Source organism: Dendrobium catenatum, unplaced genomic scaffold (assembly GCF_001605985.2).
Source record: "Dendrobium catenatum unplaced genomic scaffold, ASM160598v2 fragScaff_scaffold_156, whole genome shotgun sequence".
NCBI classification, from domain to species: Eukaryota; Viridiplantae; Streptophyta; class Magnoliopsida; order Asparagales; family Orchidaceae; genus Dendrobium; species Dendrobium catenatum.
The window spans coordinates 1,862,897-1,877,749 of NW_021318618.1; the positions used below are offsets into that span (position 1 = coordinate 1,862,897).

General features: G+C 33.6%; 1 protein-coding gene across 2 annotated transcripts in view; it reads left to right on the plus strand.

Annotated features, from left to right (window-relative positions):
- LOC110094028 (dynamin-2A-like) overlaps positions 1–14,853 on the plus strand; it is a 33,230-nt gene that overhangs the window by 15,822 nt on the left and 2,555 nt on the right. Inside the window, exons 9-18 of one of the 2 annotated variants that reach the window (XR_003699525.1) lie at positions 4,554–4,655; positions 4,749–4,868; positions 5,106–5,189; positions 5,287–5,414; positions 9,160–9,244; positions 9,437–9,578; positions 11,292–11,368; positions 11,499–11,555; positions 14,323–14,467; positions 14,567–14,668. Coding sequence is in view for 1 of the 2 variants with exons in the window: in XM_020819131.2 (XP_020674790.1) it covers positions 4,554–4,655; positions 4,749–4,868; positions 5,106–5,189; positions 5,287–5,414; positions 9,160–9,244; positions 9,437–9,578; positions 11,292–11,368; positions 11,499–11,555; positions 14,323–14,467; positions 14,567–14,724 (1,098 nt within the window). In the remaining variant the exon portion in view is untranslated. Of the gene's footprint in view, positions 1–4,553; positions 4,656–4,748; positions 4,869–5,105; positions 5,190–5,286; positions 5,415–9,159; positions 9,245–9,436; positions 9,579–11,291; positions 11,369–11,498; positions 11,556–14,322; positions 14,468–14,566; positions 14,725–14,853 lie in introns of both variants that reach the window. The other variant, XM_020819131.2, reaches the window with a different exon arrangement.

Below are 14,853 nucleotides of genomic sequence, written 5' to 3' on the forward strand. Positions count from 1 at the left end.
AGCCTTTGAGCCCACTTGGGCTTCTGCCGCCTGGCCCCAGTCCGCAGAGCTGTGCCTCTGACCTCAATCCGCACTTGCCCGCTTCTCATATGTCTGTGATCCCACACCCAGATCGAACAAAACCAAGGGCCAGACTCTCCTCCCTCCACGCGAACGAACCCACATTCTCCTTAGGCCTCACGTGTGGCTCTGTCTATCTGCTTCGATTTGATCTCTCTGTTTGTTTGAATTCGTAAGTGTGAGGAGAGGATTATGAGGAAATTATGCATATAATGTTGTTACAATAATAATATTAATATTAACCTTAATAATGAAAAGAAAGCATATGCTCGCAATCTCAATAAAACAGATGCTGAAAGACTATTTTTGGGACCAAACAACGTCCCGAAGCCCTCAACTGTTGAATCCTATTCTGATAGGCGGACTAGAAAAAGCAAGTGCCCTCCCCTACCTCCCCACAAGGGGAGAGGACGCTGAGAAGTTGCCGAAATTGCCCCCAAAAAGTTGTCCAATTTTGCCTTGAGAGATTATCATATTTTTCAAGGATTATTGGAGAATGACTCATTTTAAATTGAATTAATTTAAAGTCAAGAATCTCATTTAACTTATTAATTAATTTTAAAGGTCAATTAAATAATTTGAATTAATAATAAAATTGGAATTCATTTAATTAATCAATTTTAACTAAAATCTAAGATATGATGGAGCATAAAATTAAAACTTATTTTAATTTACTAATAATTAAAAATAATAATATAATAATAAAATCAGAGCTCTAATTAATTAAACTAATGAATTTAAAATTAAAATTATTTAATTAACAAACCCAATTAATTGAACTTAAATTTCCAACTTAATTAAATTAAACAAGAGAAATTTAATAATTAATTTTAAAATAAATTTAAAGTTTATATAATTAATCGAATAATGTATGATTTAATAAAATAAATAAAAGCTAATTAAAATTTTAATTTAAGATTAAGATCTCTTAAATAACTAGTTAATTGAGAAACTAATTTAATTAATAATTAAATAATTTTAAAATACAATTTTAACTTAAATTTAATTAAAATCAACTAATTTTTTTAATTTAATAAAAATTAATACTTTAATTAAAATTAAAGCTTTAATCAAATTAATTGAGCAAATTAAATTAAAAAAAATTGAATAATTTCAAATACACTTAATTTTTAATATAGAGATGGGAAATTAAATTAAAAAGTTCATTCAATTGATTAACCTAATTAATTAATTAATGTAATTATTTTAAATTTAATAAAATGCAAGAAAACACAGAACAATGTTCACACTAATTAAACATTGTACAACTCACACAAAAACTCAAACTCCTAAAAAGGTAACCAAAATAGAAAACAAAAAGGAAGGGCTCTAAAATCCTAAACTGAACCCCTCCAACTCCTGATAAACCTTGCCACTGCAAGCTCCAGCTTCTGCAACTACAAGCTACGAACACCTTCAAACAAATGATGGAAAGAACAAAACTAGTGCTAACAGAACAAAACAAACAAGTAAAGTGTTACGCCCATGCTCACGCCAGCCCAGGAGGGGCCAGCTGGACCGGTCCAGGTTTATGCACGGCGGAAGAAACACAGGGAGGGGGGCAGAACTCCTGTGGGCCCCATGCTGGGCTTAATGCAAATTATGGGGGGGGGTGATTTTGAATGTAAGGGCTAATTAGGTATTTTGTAATTCTCCCTTGATGTTAATTAGGGGAATATGAGGGAATTAGGGGATATCTTGAATTTGAATTTGATTTGAGATCTAGGGTTCTTGTGCTTTGGGCTCTTGGTGTTGCCGGAGATTTGGAGAGTTGTTCTTCCACTCAAATTGAAGAACAACTGTATCGTTGCTATTTTATTTCATCTTCTAGTGGAATACAAGTCTATTGTTGAGTTTTCTCTCAGATTTCCCTTGAAATTGCTGTTTTTTCTTCTGTAAACAGCAGACCTGGGCTGTTTTCCTGCTGTGGACAGCAGTATTTTTGCTGTTTGATTATCGATTTGGGTTAGGATTGCTTGCGAACTCAAGTATTACCTTAGGGTTACTTGCGAACTCAAGTATTTCCTATCATAAAGCTACTGCTAAAGCACGAAGGCTACGAGCAAAACCACAGTACACTGCTAAGAGCTTAAGGTAGAAGACAGCCTAACAAGCAACTACTAGCTAAAATAGGATAAATTCTAGTTAAATTAATGCACACGACATCTCAAGGGGAATCATATACCCTCCCAAGAAGAGTAACAAATATTCCCCAAGGGTAGTAATCAAACTCAGTGGCTACTTCCAAACGAAAGAAGCAAATCCTACAAATTAAACGTTATACGGGTTATCTTTAATAGAGGTTGTAAAACTTGTTACACGGGCTACTTATAATAGAAGCCATAATACCTATTCGTACCCAAAACATATTGGCTACTTCCAAGTAAAGCAATAAGATCCGCTTTTAACCACACTTGGGCAACCTCTAATAGTGGTCGTAAGACTTGCAATACGGGCTACTTTCAAGTAAAGCCATAAACCTGCTGCACTGGCCACTTTCAATGAAAGTCGTAAGTTCCGACCCAAATTTAAACTACGGTAAACTACTAAACGAGGCTGTAAGACTTAACTTAAATCTAAACTACATACAACTCCTAAATGGGCTCGTAATACCTAACCTAAGCTAAACTACAGACAACTCCTAAACGGGGTCATAGGAGGCAGCCTAATTCTAAACTCCGGGCAACTCTTAAGCATAGCCGCAAGTCCCAACCCAAACTATAATAAAATTAAAACCCACACCTATCCACTTCAGTTTACTCAGGATCCCTGTGTGAAGGCAACTCATGGTTGCTAATCAGATTCCCTATATGCTACAATTAATGATTGTTAGTGTTGGTAGGCTAAAACCTACAGTATACCCGGGATGACAGAATCATGGGATCTTGATCGGGTGTACCTTCATCCCCCATAATTAAAACTAAAATTATTTGTACACTTCTACACCTTGCACAACTAAATATACTTTCATCCTTAATCGAGAGTGCTCTTCTACGCGTTAGAAGGGTTAACTAATTATGAGGGCTTACGCTCATAGGAAGTGGAGCCTCAGAACTAAATAAAACCCTGATGCCGATCATTAGAGAAAATCTGGTTAAATTAAAAATATGATTTACATCGGGAAAAATGGGGCATAGGCTTGCAAAAGCGGTGTTCATGCCATAGCCCAAACATTTTCACCTTTTCCTGAGGGCAAGCATCCCCGTACAAGTTTTTTGCTGTATTATCCTAGAATTGCTTGAAAGAGAATTTCTAGAATGTTATGTTCATATGTCTGTTGGTAGAATAACAAGTGGACGGCTTGTTGGTGTTGTAGGTTGAAATTTTGGTGGTTGTAAGTATTATCAGAGTATAGAGGAAGGGTCATTGGCACTGAAAAAGCCACTACGATTAGCTGCTGCAGTGTTGCAGTCAACAAAGTTTTGGAACCTAGTAGGGCTTGTAGCAATAGTACAGATGAGAGAGAGAGGGAAACAATTATGAGAATTTTGGAATGCTTTTCATTCATGGAATCATGCCTATTTATAGGAAAACAATAACAAACAATTTAAATCTTCTTTAAATAACTGCATAATAAAAGGAAATAAACTCCTATTGGAATTTAAAATATAAATTACAAATTTATCCATTTTAAATTCAAAATCCATCTTAATCTTGCTATCCTTTGGATCATCATATTTTGCTTCCAATCTTGATCACCATGCCTCAAATTAGATTTGTAGATGATTTAAGTGGAGCTGAATATTATCTTGTTAATACTTGTTTATTTATTTTCTTATCAAATTTGAGCCAAGTTTGAACATGACCTTTGTTTTAAATCTTCTCCAAGTTTGTATATTAGTTTTTTTTTATTGAGTTTGAGCTATAATTGGGCTTAACTAATTGTATGTTTGATGTAATTAATTTGAACATATATGCTTATTACTAGACATAAATGGATTTAAGAGTTTTAATTAAAATTGACATAGTTTAATGATTACAACGTGATATTATTTTGGATCATTTTGTATTGTCAATGGATTAAATTAGGGCAATGTGATACTCTGGGATTAAATTGGCCATACACCAATAGTATGGGGACTATTTTGAGATTTTTTTGTATATTTAATTAATTCTAAAAGTGACTTCGGGTCATATAATCCCAAATTCGAAACTCTTAAGAATTAGTCTAGTTACTTCTTTGGGAGAAAGGCACTTCCCTTGCCAACCAAATAGTTAAACTGATCACTTTCCTCTACGTACCACTTGTCACTTCTTGCATATAATCAAGCATGCCCTTAGTGTAAGCATCCTTGCACTTGCACGCCTGGGTGTTATCTCTGTTTTTGCAAACCAGAAAACAATTTGCTGTCTAGTTCATGACATTTTTTTTATCAGATGTGATTATCTTCTTTCAAATCATTTTTTGCCTTCTAATTTATTGTTACTTAATATTTTCATTTTTTTCTCCTATTTTTTATAACTTTGAATTGTTCTATTTAATACAACTGCAGGGTGGGGGTTGGAAAGTTGTTGCTAGTTTTGAGGGCAACTTCCCTACCAGGATCAAGCAGCTTCCACTGGACAAGCACTTCGATATTAATAACATTAAGAGGGTATTAATAATCAATTCAAATTTCATTGACTTTTGTTACCCTAACCTTTTTGTTATACCTAAAATGTTTCCTGATGTTGATGCTGCATTTTAGATTGTGCTGGAAGCTGATGGTTATCAACCATATCTTATTTCTCCAGAGAAAGGTCTAAGATCTTTAATTAAAGGAGTTCTGGAACTTGCTAAAGAACCTTCTCGCCTTTGTGTTGATGAGGTAAGATTTAACCATACTTCATACATAACTACTAGTATTGATTCTTGTTTATGCGCTGCTTTAGATTTACCCGTAATCTAATCTACTAATATCAACTTGCTTCAACCTTGATATGCCATTACTTTCACAATTTAGATGTGTGAGTTCTTTATACAGTTGTCTCTGTTGGATTTTTACCTTGTATTTTTTTTTTTCTTTTGGTTCAACCATTCATCGCTCACTAATCACTTTGAGCAGGTGCATCGTGTTTTGGTAGATATAGTATCTGCAGCTGCAAATGCTACACCAGGACTGGGACGATATACTCCATTTAAGCGTGAGGTTGCTATGGTGTTATGATCAAGTATTTTAATTAAGTCAATTTGCAAACAATTCTTCTTAAGTTTTTATAGTGTAATTTATACTTTTCTTTTTCAAGGTTATTGCAATTGCTTCAAATGCTTTAGAAAATTTTAGAAATGAGGCGAAAAAGATGGTGGTTGCATTAGTTGATATGGAGCGTGCTTATGTTCCTCCTCAACACTTTATCCGCTTGGTGCAAAGAAGGTTTGTTCAATCGCCTAGTTTTATTTTCCTCAGAAGTGCACATTTTCCATGGTTCTGTTTTTTGAGTGTTTTAATTCTTTTAACAGGTTGAATTATTATCTTAACAGATAAAGGTTTTTTTCCATTGCAAATTATATCTGTTTTGCTATTCACGGTGCTTTTGGTTCACAAGGTTTTTCTGCACTATTGATAAGTAGAAAACTGAATAGTGCATTCCAAGGAAATGGTTCAAGTTACTGAAGAAGATTGTGCTTCTTATATTTTCCTTTTCTGTGAATCTACCTTTCATTTGCATTGATCATTTTCTTGGTTACGCTTAAATGTATATGTTTGAAGGGCTTATCTGAGTTCCCCCACCACTGACATAGGGATTAGAGCCTTATACTAATATGTATATTTTAATTCGAAGAGATATTTTAGGATGTAGGGATCAAGATGAAATGTGAGGAACAAAGAGGGTGTAAAGACTACTGGAAATAATTGGTCCCTATCTATTGAAAGAAAAGGAAGTTGGTCGCTATCCCCCCTTGTTGGGTCAGTTTTTAGCTTAATGTTACTCCACATTTGCCACATCCACTTCCTCATGCAAGATTAGCTAGAAATCCTTGGGATTTAGTGCTCCTATGTTCTAGGTATATATATATATATATATCATGGTTTAAAATTGCGCAATATGAGGCTCGCCTTTGCGCAATTCCAGTAAAAAACGCCTCGATGCTTACGCCTCGAGTTTTTTTTTATGAGGCTTGCGCCTCAACTTGGTTGAGGCCCGCCTCGCCTCACTGGCATGAGGCTTACGCCTCACGCTATATATATTAAAACTTACATAAATCTTGAAATGCCCGACATTGGACTCTATAGGAGAGGAGGAAGGGGAGAGAGCAGTTCACCATAATAATGATTCAAATGAAGGACCCCTTAGTGATGACAGTGCCGATGACTTACACACACACACACAATACAATACAATAAATTTTCACACTACAGTACATGACTATATATCAAAATGGGCAAAACAATAACTAGCCATGATTGTACAAAAATTATAAAAAAAAAAAAAACCTATACAGACTTGGATTGATCAGAACCTGCAACCTCAGCTATTCTACTGGCTCTTTCCTCTTTTCTTGATCTAAAATAGAATGTAAAATGTGTTAACCTATACAGCTCAGCAGATCACACCAACGAATCCTAATTTTTAATAATTAACCCATTTTAAATGCAACTGAATTTAAAAGTAGTTATCTACAACAATTAAAAGTTTACATACTATGCATTGAATGTAAATGAACAAATACGTCATAAATTAGCATATAAAGTAACAAATTTATGTCAAGACTTTATACCTCCCATTATAAATAGATATCAGAATTCAGACCCTTATGACTCTGTGTTGGCATATCAAAAAACATATACTTTTGATTTCCAATCACTTAGCACATCAAATATTCAGAAATTTAGACTCGTACGACTCCCAGTGCATTCAACATAACAAAACTTCTTATAACATCAGAGCTCCTTAAAATCACACATTTCAAGTATATTAGCGCATATATATTTGTATTTCAATAAAAGAAATATAAATAATGAATTTAAAAAATTCACATAATACTTTATCAGTAGTCATAAGATTCAACAATTGAGTAAAATTTTATCATTTTAGAATTTCACCAGATTACTAGGGATTGTTCAGAAGAGTATTTTAAAGCTTTAATAGTTTTCTACAACATTATTTTCCGAGATCAGAATTATTTTTTAATTTGCTAAAAATAGTTCATTTTTTTTATAATCGAGTGGAAATTTTTCAAAAATATATATAAATATTAAAAATAATCGTATCTAAAACATATATAAAGTTACATGGTAAAAGTTTAACTGAGATTAAATTATTCTTGTTGCTACGCTATGAAATTATAAATTTAGTCAGAAAAATCTCAACTTGTTTTTAAAACTAAGATAGACATAATATAACCTATATTGACTCGATCAACTTTTCAAACTGGGCCGACAATAAAAAGCAGATCGAAGTCTCCTGAAATAGACTCTCTCTCTCTCTCTAAAACTCCCTCCCTTTCTCTCAGGCTAGCAGCACTTGGGGAAAGATTTTTTTTAAATGGATTTTTAAGTGAAAAATAATATTTATAATAAAATGAACTAAACCTGAAAGCTCAATGCCGCAGTGCTCCCAAGGAAAAAAAAAATCAAATTTCCTATTCATGCATGCAGTCCCTTGTGACCCGCTTCAGAACAGTTTTAAACATTCACATGCATACAGAATATTCACAGAAACATGCAAGAAGTAGAGAATGCTGAAATTTTAGTACATTACTCTTACTAGATCAGATCATAATAGGTGGAACTATACACTTCTCACTGGGTATTACATTTAGGATGATTGATTTGCGTTTCCTCTTAGTTGTTGGAAACTTTCTCAACTTTGGCGTTTTGAGGACCTCTTTTGGGAGCCTTCTTCTCAGTGTTGGCCTTCTGGTGCTTTGAGTGCCCTCTTCTCAGTAGGGGAGCATGCGCGCGCGCACGCACACACACACACACATATATATATATACACACGTGTGGCGAAGCATAAGCCTCAAGGACTTATGATGTATAAACCTCAAAATTCAAAAATTACTTAAAGCAAAAATAAAGGTTAAAACTGTTAAAAGTAATTTTTGTATAATACCCCAATAATATGTTAAAAGATGATATCTTAACTTTTTATTGAGCTATAAGTAATAAATTGGCATACATATTAAATAAAAAATTGCACAAGTGGCACGTGATAAATAGTGTGAAATAGAATTAAAATCTAAATATTACAAGAGTAAAATAATATACAATATAGGAATGCATAAATGTATCATATAACATCAAGTTTAATTCCAAATTTCTTCTTTTCGCATTCTCTACTCATCCACATTTATTCCTAAAGAAAGCTGAAATAGTTGGCAACAATTTAAAAATCATCTGCAATATCACATTGAGCAGTGTTTTTATTTGAGTCATCATCATAACAAATTGATCTCTCTTCTGCCTTATCATATGGAGTCTAATGCCTCGCAATCTGCTAATTATTTCATTTATTTTAATCTTCTTCTTTCATAAATATCTATCATAAACATAAGGATGAGAGTAATATTCCAAAATTTTTAGAGGTGGTGGTGGTGGTGTGTTGCTTCCAAGTGCTTCCCAGCGGTGACTACGACGACGGTGGTTGTGGAGGCGGTGCCGGACAAGAGGTCGAGACAGTCAAGAAGAAGCTACTACTTCTAGGGGATGCATGAAAATGTGATTTGTTTTATATATATATATATATATATATATATATATAGGACAAACAGTTTATGAATTGAGCCTTCATGTAGAGTTGTACAATTGCAATAATGTGAGCTATAAGATTACCATCTTTTGGATCGGCTAAAATGATTTAGTCGTCTTTTCTTTATCTTGCCTCCTGCCGGAAAAGTTAACCTTCTCTGACCTGTCAATTCAAAGCATTGCCAACTTTTGCTTTATGTTGTACTTCACATTTGTGTCTATGCTAGCAATTATATCATCCTTAAAGTACTGTTCACCCGTCAGTCATATTGGTATGCTAATATAGAATTCAGTTCGTGCAATACTATAAATGTTTCATGTGCATAGAATGGTTTAATATTTTTATTCAATCGGCATTCAAGCTGATTAATATTTGAGATGGTGTCTCAACATGAATTAGCTTTTGATCTTTATATAATTTGACCAGGATGGATAGGCAACGCCGTGAAGAAGAACAGAAGACTCGTTCCTCTAAGAAGGCTCAGGATGCTGAACAAGCTTTACTAAACAGAGTGGGTATTCCCCCTCTTGGATGCATTCGCATCTATCTTATGTTGATTCATGTCCTTGGATATGCATGCACCATCTGAAGCATTGAATCTGCAATTGAATGCTTAGTTTCTCACTGAATAATTACTTTGTCCTTATATAAATTAATATAGTTTCTGTTTTCAGTGGTTAGTTATATCTTTGATCTTGTGCAGGCAACAAGTCCTCTGCCGGATTCCCAACAATCAGGTGCTAACTTGAAGTCAATGAAAGAGAAGTCCGGTTCTGACAAAAATAAAGACGCAAAAGAGGGGTCAAGTTTGCAAGTTGTTGGGCCTGAAGGAGAGATAACGGCAGGCATGCTTATCTTTCAATTTGAATCTGTGGCTTTGCTGAATAGATTGCATATATATTGTTCTAAGCATGTCATTGTGATATATCTACACTACTTGCAAATTTTTTGTGTTAACTATGATGAAAACCTTAAGAATGGCTTCAGAAATATTTTTAAAATTTGTGATTAAGTCTGCTAAACCTGTTAATTTTTAGATTCTTGTACCAATATTTGACCTAACCCAAACCTTGGCACTAATCTCACATCTGCAAGTATTTTGGTCTTGGTTTTTGTATTTATTTAATAACACCCACTTTCAAAGATAAGCATTAAAACAATGGTATGGCATGGAGCAAGGAGTTGCCAACTCTAGCTTCATCTGGTCCATCGGCATCACTATTTGTGGGCATGATGGTTCTATCTTGTGCCAGATGTTTGACAGCCACGAGGTGCTTACTGCATTTTGGTGGCAAATGCAGTCCTTCTCAGGCATGGATTGTTGAGATGATTGAAATATCTTGCAATATTTTTGGATAATCTGTGGCATAGGGACCTTATGTAACCGATGAATTTTTAAAAGATATGTGGTTTGTTAAATAAATACCATTACACTTCAGAATTGGGACACTTTGAACCTTTGAGGATTGAAAGTACATTTTAATTGTGAAAATGGTATAGTAATGTGCTACTTCTATAATTGAAATGTATTTATGAAAAGATGTAACAATGAACCATCCGTGAAGTATTGGCTGAATGCCTTCTATCACTATCCTTTTGGACCAATCTATGTTGCATCGATACGGATACGGCGACACGGATATGACACGATATGGATACGGGACACGACAATTCTTAAAAATACAGGATACGGATACGGTGCAGATACGACATTATAATATATAAATCATACATAAAAAATTAAGAAAGTAATCAAAGCGTAATATTTCAAATGACAAAAAAAAAAAGAAAGCAACATTATTTGTATCATTGTATCTTATAATGTCAAAATAAAAGTAAGCATTAAATATTTAGTACCGAGTGTACCGAGCATTGATACTGAGCATGTTACCGAGTGTTGCGGAGAGGTAATGAGCAGTATCGAGCGGTATTGAGTTCCAGTACCGAGCGGTACCCAGTACCGAGTCGCTCCGTCGACGGAGAATGAAGAAAACGAAGAGCGAAGAAAATGAACATTCACTTCTCACGTTTCCTTCACTGTTCACATCGTCGAGTCGCCCTGTAGACGAAGGATGATCCTGTCGGCTTTAATGCTCGCGTCGTCGAGCCTCTTCGTCGACGAAGGATGATCCTATCCGCTTCTATGCTTGCGTCATATAGCCGCTCCTTCGACTATAACGAAGAAGACGAACACCTGTGCGGAAACGAAAAACCTAGCTCGCTGAAATGTTTAAGCCGCATAAATGAATAGGGATATTGAGCCGAAATGAATAGGGCAAATTGCGGTTCCGTTTTTTTTTTCGTTTTTTTAATAGAACACGCGTATCCGATACACGTGTCCGGTCAAATTTAAATAATATTTTAATTGTATCCATGTCGTATCAGAGGCGTATCCGTATCCAACACGTGTCCGATACTGCATGCCTCGTAAATAAGAGTATCCGTGTTACATAGGGAGCCGTAGGCAGCACTTGTGTTTTTTGTAAGGACGTGTACTTTTGTTCAATCGGTATAGCTTGTGTTTCTTTTTAACCAATCATCCTTTTTTTCACTTCCAGGATTCCTGTTGAAAAAAAGTGCAAAGACAAATAGCTGGAGCAGGCGTTGGTTTGTTTTAAATGAAAAGAGTGGCAAGGTTAGCGGCCCTGTACACTTGCTGGGAAATTTATTACATAAATGTTGTTGCCTTTTATATTTTATGTAATTTGTCAAATATTGTTGTTTTACTGAATAAAATAATTTTGTTATTCTTGGTTATTGATTAGCTTGGATACACTAAGACGCAAGAGGAAAAACATTTTCGTGGTGTCATCACTTTAGAGGTATGATCTATATGCTTTGTATGGCCTATGTCTAATTTCAATTTAAATTAGGTTATTTTTTTGCTTTCTGGAAAAAAAAAGGGTTATGCTATGAGGCAATGGTTTGAGTTGTTTTGTCTAATTAATGGTAAATAACATATTTATATTTCAAGAAAATGTAAAAAAGTATTACTATCAGTTATTGATGATGGTTTTAGCTGAAATATTGCTCTATATATCTATTCTTTTCCCCAAAATGCAATCAAGCTTCTGCTTGAGCTTGCAGTGGTTCATTTCAATTATGCCAGTCTATTTTCATCCAAATTTAGAGTCCGTTTGGGGCGGCTACATCTATATATAAAAATAGTTGTAGAACTGTTGTGGGAAAACTAAATTTATAAGCTACTGTGGGTGTTATAGACTTTTTGAAGAAGTTCGATAATAATTTTCTAACAGCTACTAAATTCTAGCATATCTGATTATAATATTTCTTCTCATCATAGAAATTTTTTAAATGCAGCAAAAAAAGCTCTTGCAAAATAAAATTATGACAACTTTATGAAAAGCAAAACTATGAAAAAGCTACTTCACAAATGGAACCTTAAGCTTCTTCTATTTCTGAAAGCTATCAAGGAGTGCATTAAGATACATATTGGTATAGTCATCCTTGTTTTTTTTTTTTTTTTTTTTTTTTTTTTTTTTTTTTATATAGTCATCCTTGTTAAACCCAAGATGAATGAGCTTCTACCAGTGAACATGCAAATTGAAGACTTAGTTGTTAAAAACATTTTTTTGTTTAATTACATGTAGGGATGTATTGAGTTGAGTATGAGTGAACTGGCATAAACAAAGATTTTTATTTTAGTTGGAGCGAAATTTGAGTCTGGTCAATCAAATTTATGCCAAGCTCATTAATTTTAAAAATTATTGTTTAGTTACTAACCAAGATTATTACCTATATATATATATATATATATATATATACACTCAGGTATACTAAGTATTTTATAATTATATCTATGTATGCATATGTGTTGACACATGTGTGCATATATCATGCAGCAAATTGATTGTGTGAATTGAACGCATTTCTAGTGAGCCATTTTCGAGTCAAACTGTCAAAGCTAATCAATTTCAATTTAGATGTGAATAAACTTAAAGCAACTATCGTGTGAGTTTAAAGTTTCATACCTAATTACTAGTCTAACCATACGCTGCATGTTTTTGTGAAGAAACATTATCTTCTTTAGTAGTTTGTATTTGGTTTATATATTTACGTGGAAGAATTTTTCCTAAGCAATGTTTCTAATACATTAGCTATTTGTATATTTTGTTTGCATGATTGATTGAGTTTTGAAGTTTTGATTGATATTAGAATCTTCTACGGATATGGACCATGTCTATATATCTGAATTACATATTATAGACATTGTGTATTAGCGTGGGATATTACCTAATTTATATAATATATTCCCAACACTTTTTCTTTTGTATCATATAACACATGCATTATAATATGAAGAATATTCTCTCTCTCTCTCTCTCTCTCTCTCTCTCTCTCTCTCTCTCTCTCTTCTTCCCACATACACATGCGTGACTAGCACAGAGAGAGAGAGGGAGAACTTTATTTTAGTAAAAAAAATTAAAGTACTATGAAGGTTATTAACACAATAATATTGCAATTTTCTTCACTCTTATTGTAACTTATAAAATAGATGCTCTTTTATTAAAATAGGTGAACGTTAGGAATATGGAAAAAAATTTACGATGAGCTTAGGATTATTAGGACGAAGTCTCTTGAGTATTTGATATGCATTTTTAATGTGTAAAATTGTCTGGCATGCACTGCACACACACACACAGAAACATCTTCGTTTTAGTAAAAAAAATCAAAGTATTGTCAAGGCTATTAACACAATAATGCTGTCAAGGCTATTAACACAATAATGCTGCATTTTGCTTCACTCTCATCGTAACTTATAAAATACATACTATTTTATTGAAATAGGTGAAAGCTAGGAATATGGAAAAAATTTTATAATGAGCTTAGGATTAGTAGGACAAAGACATTCGAGTATTTGGTATGCAATTTTATTTAGTCTAAAATTGATAATTATTTGTCAACATTATTAGAAGGTCAACTGGAGTGTGATCATTTTAATATCTTGAATCTATTATATAAAAGAATTAGCTAAAATGAAAAAGTCCCTCAAATTTATTATGCAATTAAGCAATATCATGGAGACTTTGAGATAAATTCTAATTGCATAAGCTATATTTATTGCTTTTTTAGTCAATAATAGTATTTATTTATTGGTTTAGTTTTGAGTCAATAAAGAAGTACCTAGCCAAGTCATCAAGTGCAGCTTGACATGGCAGTAAATTTATGATGAATTCATTCAGAAATATTTATATTATATAAGGTGAGAGTGCCACTTATTGAAGATATGATTATGAAAAATAGAATTATTTGGGCATGAACAATGGAGGGTAGAAAATCTATCAATAAAGCTTAGAGGTAAAATTAATGCATAATGAGGAAGGAAAATTGTATACTTAACAAAAAAAACCTGCAAAAAGTAGATTTCATGCCTCATGCAGCCGTCAATTATAATGAATTGAGAATGAGGATTAATAAAGCCAACAACAAATAGTTGGGATAAGTTTTACTTGAGGAGGATTATAGACAGACACAATCACCTATCTTCCTTTCCATCGACTGGCATACACCTAATTATTGCTCTTGCATCATTAGAATGATAATACATTGGTTCTCTTGAATCTGAAGGAATGCAACATTGAAGATGCATTGGACGAGGTAGAACCTCCTAAAAGTTCAAAGGAGTCAAAAAAGGCAAATGGACCAGATCCTAAAGGTTCAACGCTTGCTTTTAAGATAACCAACAAAGTTGAATATAAAACTGTTATGAAAGGTGACTTCCATTCTTTGATATTTGTTGCTTTTTCATGCATGCTTTTTCTCTCTTCTGATTTCTCCTTTTATGGTGTGACGCTATCTGTTAATTTTGCAGCCCATAGTGCTGTTATTTTGAAGGCTGAGAGCTTAAGTGACAAAATTGAGTGGGTAAATAAGATGCGAAGTATTGCTCAACCCAAGGGAGTTCCTCCCAAAGGTACGCTAGGCTCTCATGTTGGACCTATGAGGCAAAACCATTCAGATGGGTCACTGGTAAATATTGTACATAACTCCTGAAAGCATTAATTACATTGCATAGATATCTCTGTAGCTTTTCCTATTTTCTAGAATTTGATTGTAGCCTATTAAAGGTGAAAGTGCTACTTTTTTATTTATTTTCTT